This window comes from Marmota monax, unplaced genomic scaffold (genome assembly GCF_021218885.2).
Source record: "Marmota monax isolate L192 unplaced genomic scaffold, Marmota_monax_Labrador192_F-V1.1 WCK01_AAM20220418_F8-fsc00052, whole genome shotgun sequence".
In the NCBI taxonomy this organism is placed as follows: domain Eukaryota; kingdom Metazoa; phylum Chordata; class Mammalia; order Rodentia; family Sciuridae; genus Marmota; species Marmota monax.
This window is the reverse complement of record NW_026693473.1, coordinates 5,720,936-5,730,241: the sequence shown is the minus strand read 5'-3', so window position 1 is coordinate 5,730,241 and position 9,306 is coordinate 5,720,936. Positions and strand designations below refer to the sequence as shown.

At 39.0% G+C, this 9,306-nt stretch overlaps 1 protein-coding gene across 15 annotated transcripts in view; it reads right to left on the bottom strand.

Moving 5' to 3' along the window:
* Positions 1-1,773: 1,773 nt before the first annotated feature.
* Positions 1,774-9,306, bottom strand: part of Kalrn (kalirin RhoGEF kinase) — a 636,773-nt gene continuing 629,240 nt past the window's right edge. For all 15 annotated transcript variants that reach the window (XM_058583507.1, XM_058583505.1, XM_058583504.1 and 12 more), the window contains one exon: positions 1,774-8,650. In XM_058583507.1, the coding sequence (XP_058439490.1) occupies positions 8,105-8,650 (546 nt within the window). In that variant the 3' untranslated portion in view covers positions 1,774-8,104. The remainder of the gene's footprint in view (positions 8,651-9,306) is intronic.

Below are 9,306 nucleotides of genomic sequence, written 5' to 3'. Positions count from 1 at the left end.
GCTTTTAGTCCCTGGCGCCCCGGTGACGTCACCGAGAAACCCCGCCTCTTCCGCCGCCCTTTCCTGCCCTCTGCGCAAGGTTGGAACGGAGTCAGGGAGTTTCACGCTAGTGTGTGCGTGGGCAGGGGGTCAGTGGGTGGCTAGGGCTTAAAGCCCGGAACATCTAGATTGACTCTAGGATCATGAAGCCCAGCCTCTCTCAAGAAAAGTTTCTGTGAATCCTGTCCGTTTTTTATAGCTCAGCTTCCTCTTGATTAGTTATTTTGATTATCTCCATGTTTAGCCTAGCATGCCTCTACTCTCCCCGTCCCCCGGTGTTTCTTCCAGTAGAAGTTCTGGAAGACGAGGATCATTTTCTCCTATTAACGTCACAGCATATGGCACTCGAGAGTTCCATAGCAGTTTGCATATAAGAATATAAAGTCCTTAGCAGGTAGATAATTGTTCATTACCTTCTCTGCAGCACTCTGAGAACTGGAGGAAGAGGCGCTGTTTATTTTTGTTAGAGTTATCTAAAGTGTTAGCACACGAGATGAGGAAGGGAGGAAGGAGAGTTAAAAGAAGATTGAGTTGATCAGTATTAGGGTTATCAGAGGATAATGTTGCTAGCCGATCTGAAAACCCAAGCAATTATTTGGTTTACAAGAAAATCCTTTAAAGTAGAGAAGTCTTCCATTAGGTGTAGAAGGCAACACTTTATCCTAGATTAAGGAAAATCGTCCTTGAAACCATAGGACCTGTGATCCTGATTCACTAATTGGACTCTGGTTTCCTTTCTATATTCTCTATGTCTGTTTGCTCTGAAGAGATTGTGAAAAGCCCATGCTGCTGGTGTGCTGGTGCAAGCTTGTAATCCCAGGGATTCCGGAGGCTGAAGCAGGAGGATTGAACGTTGGAGGATAGCCTCAGCAATTTAGGGATGCTCTAAGCAATTTAGTGAGACCCTGTCTCAAAATTTAAAAATAAAAAGGGCTGGAGATGTGGCTTGGTGGCAAAGCACCCCTAGGTTCAATCCCCAGTATCAAAAAAATAAAATAAATAAAAAGCCCATGCTTTGGATAGTTATTTCTCATTACAGATAAATGCAATAAAAGTTTGATGAAACAGAAGACAGCAAATGAATTCCTACATGAGTAGAATTTGTCTCCAAATGTTAAAATATTTTTGTTGTTATTGACAAAGTAAGACTAATCAAAACACTTCAATCTCTTAAACTCTAGCAGGATAACAGTGTAGTATTACCGTGGCCTCATTTGCACCTGGGTGGCACCTGCAGGCTTTCAAAACCAATCATGTCTGCAAGTCTACGCCCAGATTCCTGAAGTCCACTCCAGGATGCATAAACGTGTGAGATATAACAGCCTAAATGGCCTGCCAATTTGCAAAACAGGAAACATCAGAATGACGTTGACAGCACACCTGAGGCTTCTTTGGCATTTTTGGATAGCAAATGCCTTAGAATACTTCTCTAGGACATAAAAGCGTCTTTCTAAAAGCTGGGCAAAAAGTGCTATAATAATACTGTGAGGGCTGGGGTTGTGGTTCAGTGATAGAGCGCTCACATAGCACAGGTGAGATGCTGGATTCAATACTCAGCACCACATAAAGATAAATAAAGGTATTGGGTCCAACTACAACTAAAAAATGTATTTAAAAATAACAATAATACTGTGATTTTTCAGCTTGTCAAGGGCTTTCAAATGTTTGGGGAAAGAAAAATTACTTTTCTTTGAACAGAGGTTTTAATTAGGAGGTAAAAAAGACCACCAGAAATAGTATCTTTAGTATAGTATATTTATAGGAATGCATAACATGTGAGATGTACATCTGAAGTTTCATCCATAACTTATAACATTTACTGTAGTAATAATAACAAGACAGCAGGTCATCACTTTACAACATTACACATGAGTGATTTTGACTTACAAATAAAATATTTACAACCTACCTTTACAAAACGACGTTGTGTGCATACAAAATGAACAACTGCAGAAAATTTTAAAAATAATTAAACAACCAAAAACCCAGAAGATACACTTAAGGCAGACCAGCAAGACACTGAAATAATTAAGGCTGTGGAATTCTTCTGCACCTTGAAAATATAGAGCTATTTATCAATACTGTGGAGTGATTTAAACTCAATTGTTACAAGCCTGATGGAAGTATGTACTTATATGTATATGCGTAATGATCCCTATGGGGAAACCTGTCCACTTATGGATAAGGCCCTTTATCTGAATGGCCAGAGAAGCCCACTGCAAATTCTCAAAAGATTTGGGGGGAAGGGATCACTCAAAACCAAAAGGTGCCAATGCAGTTTGCAAACCCACTAATAATAATTCAACTATAAAGATACATCTGACTCCAGGGAAACAGAATAGACTGAATGATGGTCCCACTGTTTCACACTTTGTTACTTTGGCTTTGTGGACTTCAAAAGACAGCAAATGAATTCCTACATGAGTAGAATTTGTCTCCACGAATTAGCCCTCGTGGTTTTGAATGGCCCTAAATGGTGTTCCAATAGAAGAACTGACCCACCTGGGCTGTCTGCAAATGGATAGATTTCTGCATATGAGCAATAACATATACATACATATAATACACTATATACATGTACAGATGTACATATATCTATATTTTCCAACAGTTTGCATTTTAATCACTGTTCTCTGAATAGGATCTCATTCTCAAGAGTATGATTAAGAGTCTTCATATTTGTCCTACTACGAGTTTTACTCACCTTCCCCATAGAATAGGCTGAAGTTTGGCAGAAACAGAAGTAAAAGCACCAGGGTTAAAAAAACAAAAACAAAAATAGAGATGATAGATATGGCTTAAGTTAGTAAGAGAAGATGTATACTTTGTTCATTTCAAATTCATAGCCATAGTTTTTGAGGTCACGGTAACAGTCTCCATAATACTCCAAAATGTGGTTTCAGTTCTTGATGAAAAGTACTGATGGAACTCCTATGCTGGTTATCCCCTGGCTAGCAAATTCACTTGGTTAAATTAAAACAGTTGACATTTCAAGAATTGCTATTTGCACTTTTCCAACACACCTCCTGTTCTCAGCTAACCTTACTATCTGAAACAAGTTAACTGACTAAATTGTTGTTTTCATCATTTTAATAAAAACTAAATCCAACAACATTTTAGAATTTCTCAAACAGGTTGATGGGAAAACATAATACCCTGTGAGAATTAACTAAGTATATCTTAAAGATGAAACATAGTCTTAGAGCGTTTTATTTCTCTCCTCTAACTTCTATATATAATGAAAATGAGGAAGAAATGCCTTTCATTAAAAACATGGCCTTATGATTTTCTATATTCTACTATATCTGTATAGATTTTCCATGTAAGTAATATTTCAAATGAAAAATATCTAGTGCTATTGACAAATTTCAGCCCTTTTTACCCCTCTAGAATTAATGAAACATTTGTGAGCCTTATTGTTTTTAGAAAATAAATATTAACCAAGCAGCTTCCTTTTTCTTGATGGAGCACGTGTGAGTTCTGTCTTCCCTCAGCCTACCCTGGGTCTAATCATTCTTTCCCAAAGAGCCCTACATTTTAAATAGCAAAGAAATGTCATGATGCAATTTTACAAATAAATTCATTGAAAGTTCATACGATGTGATTGCCAAACCCAGACTCCAAAGGGATGCTACCCAGAAGAGAAAGGAATAAGGTCTATATTCCCAAAAAACTCATCCAGTACAATTCATGGGCTACCCAGAATAAGGATGTGGTGAGTTTGCACTTTTGCCCTACTAAGAGACCCTTTCAGTTCAAAATATTTCCTCCTCTATCAAATGCATGGGACAAATTTTTAGTTAATGCACAGAAATAACCACCATTTCATTTACATCATATTTGCTCCCTTGTATTCTCACAAAACTGAATTTCCATGCTCTTCTACATAGACAAGAAAAAGTAATGACTAACTCACAGGAACTAAATTATGGAGGCTTTGGAACAACAAATATGCTACTCCTGAAAAAAAACCTGACCATTTAAAAAATAGATACAAAGCAATTCCTCCAAGAACCCACAGTCCAATTCATTTCTATACCTGCACATTTAATTTGCTGCTTCTGATGTATTCTTTTGAGACTTTGAAGAAATGAATTGTTATAGGGAGATATTCTATTCCACTTCTGCCCTCCCAGTGAGGAAAGTGACTATTTGGGTTCTTTTCTGTCCATTTTTCCAGAGCATAAACTTTGAGAAGAGAAGATAACAGTAGCTTTAAAGGGCATCTTATTCTTCATGTCTGCCATAAGAAATATTGGATAAAACTGTGTGGACATAAGACTTCATCAGCTCTCCTAACCCTTTTCTGTCGATAAGCTCTTAAATGATCAAAACTATAAGGTAAGACCAAATCACATTTAGACAAAGAGCACCTAGTACTTCCAATTAAAAGCAATTTATAAGATTTAACCTCACGAGTTTGTAAATGGTATCTAAAGACATGAATATTGAAAACCTGGAATGTTCAAAGTTACTATCAATAAAACTCTTAGCACTGGCAGTGTGTAGCACTTTAAAAAAATCAAAGTATTTTATAGACGTCCCAAGTATAGTTATTTCTCAATATTTGTAAGAGATTAATGTTCTCCCTCATTCCCCTCTAACTCCCATTTTACCAATGGGTATATTTGGGGCAGAAAAAAACAAAAACAAAGACTTTCTGTAAGAAAGGATGAATCTGGAATAGCTGAGGTTGAAACTCAAGAATTCCTGGTCCCATCCTATATTCAGATGTTTTCATACTTTAAAATAAAGAAAAAATACTGCAATATTAGTAAATCTAAATGCAATGAACTTCTTCATCTCCCATCCTCCCCTCTGAAAGGCACTACTATTTATAAAAGCTTTGTGGACCACAAAGCAGCGAAGCCAGCTTTCTCCTCTGCCTCCTTCACTCCCCCTTAGATTGTTTATGGCTGGGAGAGACCTGAAGGACAACATTACAATTTTTTTTTTCTTAAAAATTTTACCACATTCAGCTGTAAGTGGATAAAAATCTATTTAATTTGAAACAAATGTAAAAGACGTAGGAAATTATTACACTTCTTACAAGTGACCATGGGTTGTCCCTGATCTTTTCCTTCATTCTGCATCCCACCCCCTACAACATAAAACAAAAAAAAAAGCTGTAAACCCTATGCAGGAATGTAAGCCAAGCAAGACACCTGTGACTTTAACCAACATTTGTTTTTCTCATTTTTCAGCTGAACATTCACTCCTACTAAGCACTACCATGTTTATAGAAGTGGACTATTTTCTTTTTTCTCCCCTCTTCTCTGCTACCAAGTGATAAATCTCTCTGCCAAAACAGGTACAAGAGAGAGGTCCTGATCCTTCTCCCCTGCTATGGTTGCCCACAGAGCAACCTAAACTATATTTCCCAGCCTCATCTTCTGGGTTGTCTTATTTTCAGGTTGTCTTATTTTGCTATAGAGAATTCTTGAAACAAGACCATTATTTTATCTCTGTTGGGAGGGACCAGGAGCTTTGCAGTTAGGGAGCCTCTCTATCAGTTTTCTTCAGTTATCAAACTATATAAAATATACTCCCTTTCTCTTAGGGCCTCTGTTAAGTTCATTATATTCTAATGATTGTACTTGGCTCCAGTTAACAAAGTCACATTACTTATCATTTCTATGTCCCTCCTTTCCTGTCTTTCCCAGTATGTGTTCTTGGGGGCGGATTCCATACAGCCCGCATCTGGATTATCTTATGTCAGATGTAAAAGTGAATATGAACGCTTTGGCTCTAACATTCTGTTGACCGCCCACCCTGCCCAGCTCTGCCACAGGATTTCAATATTGCCCTCCTGTAGCAGTGTGAGCACCCCCTAGACCCTCCCCTCTCCAGCAGAAACTCAGCTTCTCCTAACAACTCTAAATGACTCTTGGAAGGAAGCTGTTTATTCAGGTTATTCACAGTGGAAAGAAGTGGCCAAGCCACATTTTATGGATATTTGGAATGCTCAGATCCTGCAGTCTATCCCATGATAATCCCTATGGACCAGGCTTCCCTCTGTTATGCTACATCCCATAATGAAGAGATATTTATTAAAGTGGCTTTTAGTAAACATATTTTAAACTTTAAAATAGTGTATCATATAGGATCATGTGTGTACATACAGAACAGCTTCACTGGAGACTGGGCAGGGTTGGAGCACTGGGAGGGGTGAGGCTGGGTGACCCAGGGCCATTTGAAAACTAGGAAACAAGACAGTCGGAGTCAGTTTCCATATGTTTGGTTAATCCCCAAAATATTAAGTGCTATCTAGCCTTATTGCTTGTACTTTCTACTGATTTTTAAGTCTATAATCTTGGATGGTATGAGGTGGAGAGTGGATGAGTAAGTTGACTTTGAAACCAATGGAAAAGAAAGATGAGTATTTTTCATTCTACGTTTCCACTGTGGGAATAAGTGTCTTCATAGATTAAAGTTCAGGCTTAGTTTCCATCATTTCCTTTTCATCTAATTAGCTTTGTAGTTGTATTGACCCTCTGTGGATACTTTGCTTACACTTCGGTGCGGCATGATTTTAATTTTCTCAATCCCATTAGTAGGAGAGAAGAAATGCCATTTAACCTGATTTGAACAAACACTTGAATTACATTTTTTTTTTTAGAATTTTATCTGAATAAAACCAATTTTCAAAACACATTCCAGAAAACAAGAAGTGGATCATGTACAAACACAAAAACCAATCCCCTCCCCCACCCAAAAAAAAGCAAAAACCATGAAATGCCCAAGTTTGTTTTCCCATCAGAAGGGAAAAGGGCAGTTAATAATCTTGTATGGAGAATATACACCAGAAAGCAGCATTGGCCTCAAAATACAATTAGTCCTTTTAGTCCAGAGAAATATTGGTGGCTAGGTGGTGATAGGTATTGCAATCTCAGTTAAAACTCAACGCTCTGTTCAGGTGATGTATCAGGTTTTGCTTCATGGCTTCATAAAGGACTTAGGACCAGGCCTTTAAAAGGCTTGTATGGCTGCCTCCTTTTGGTAAGCACCCCTTAGCTTCCAAAGGGGTTAGAAATAAAACAAGCCAACTTTCTGAAGACTGTTTTCTACAGTTGTAGAAGAAATCAGAAAGTATTGGTACCTTGTTCATTGGACTGTAGAAAGGTTTCTGTATGAACCTGTGGTATTGGTTTACCTATTTCAAGCCAGGTGTAGACATAAAAATAACCCCACAACTCTTACTGGATTTGGGCTTGTTTCCTGGCAGGCTTTCTTGCCAGGTGAACTCTGAGCCTCCAGTAAACTCAGGGGTAGCATTTCATATACAGAACCTATCTTAATCAAATAACTCATGATTGAGAGGAAAAAAAATCTTCTCATTCACAGATTGCAAAAGGGTAACATTGCTTTCTCTTTATGCACAGGTTCTGGTAAAAGATTTCTATACAAGATTTATAAAATGCTCTAAAAAACTTGTCATCTAATTGTGCTTAGTCAAAACAATGTAATGCTTCGGTAAATAAATTATTGTCTTAACTGGAGCACTTAAAGTTACTTATGATTGATTTCATATATAACTCTATATTATAAAACTCTGAAACCTGAATGGGATCTATTATATTGTATGTGTATATGTATCCTATTAAGAAACTATATCTAAGTCATTTAAACCAGAATAGTTGACATATATGACATTTCTGTTAAATAGATTTTTTTTTGTGTGTAAATTTTCAGCAAAGTCAGAAACCTATAACACTCACCCTTCTGAGCTTAAGGTTTGCCCACTTAGCCACTCATTTTTGGAATGTACAATTAAAATTTTATAGCTGCTAATATTCTTGTTCTTCTTGCCCTTTCTTTTAATACTTTCTGCAACTCTTTGCATCTTTATTTTTTTTCAGGATGACCTTCTGGAAAGTCCCTGGATTTAGGGTGACTTTTACTGCTGCTCAAACCCTGAATAACCACTGATGAGATTTAAGAGGACATCTCTCAATTCAGAGAACTGCATGGGGTGAAATCACAAACAGAATTATGTACAGACATGTTCAGTCTTGCTTTGGTTCACACCACACTTCTATGTGAAACCTCTGGGGCTGGGAGATGGCTATGTCCCTTGGTTCACCCGGTTGACGATGTAGCTCTTGACATTGGGAACAGGACGCACATCATTCTGGTGCTTGCGGCGTTCTATGAAGCATGCCAGGCGAGAGGTGTCCAGGGGGATCTTGGAGTAGCTGCCATTGTGGGGCTGCAGCCAGGGATGCTGCAGGCAAGTGGCTGCTGTGGGTCGCCTCCGAAAGTCCTCCTGTAGGATCACATTGATAAAATCTCTGGCAGCATTGCTCACACCACAGAAGTATTCGTGGGGGAAGCTGAAGTCTACCCTGCATACGTTGATACATGTCTCCTCTTTGCTCTCATCTAAGAAGGGGGAGACCCCACTCAGCATGACGTATGTCAAAACCCCAATGCTCCAGATGTCTGTGCCCAGGGAGACTGGGATGCCTTGGATCACTTCTGGAGCAGCAAACTCAGGGTTCCCCAGCAGGTGGTGGATGTGGAAGTGGCCTGAGATCTGGACAGCATCTTCCAAGTCAATGAGCTTCACCCGAGGCACTGGAATCCGTAGGTCAATGAGTAGGTTTTCAGGCTGCAGGGATCCAGGGAGAGGAGAAGGAAGTTGAGTTCTCTGAGTTTTTTGTTTGTTTATTTTGGGTACAGAAAATTGAATCCAGGGGTGCTTAAGCACCAAGCCACATCCCCAGCCCATTTTTTATTTTTTTTTTTATTTTGAGACTGGGACTTGCTAAGTTGCTTAGGGCCTCACTAAGTTGCTAAGGCTGGCTTTGAACTTGGGATACTCCTGCCTCAGGCTCTTGAGCTGCTAAACTACAGTCCCAACCCCAAATATCATATTCTCTTAACTACCCTTTGCTTCAGCATTGATTCAAAAAAGGAAGAAATTATTATTTTGGAGAATAGGGCTTATTTATTTATTTATTTAACCAGGGGTTGAACCCAGGGGCACTTAAACACTGAGCCAAATCCCCAGTCTTTTGAGACAGGGTCTCACTAAGTTGCTTAAGGCCTCGCTAAGTTGCTGAGGCTGGCTTTGAAATTGTGATCTTCCTGCCTCAGCCTCCTGAGCTGCTGGAATTACAGGCATATGCCACCGTGCCTAGCCAGAGGATTTTTGGGGGGCAACATGAAAGAGAAGGGTACACTGTGGGCTTCCTTCTATAAAGCTATCCTGGGAAGTCAAAGCTTCTTCCCCTGTCTCACCTCAGATGTCATTGAGCCTCTGGT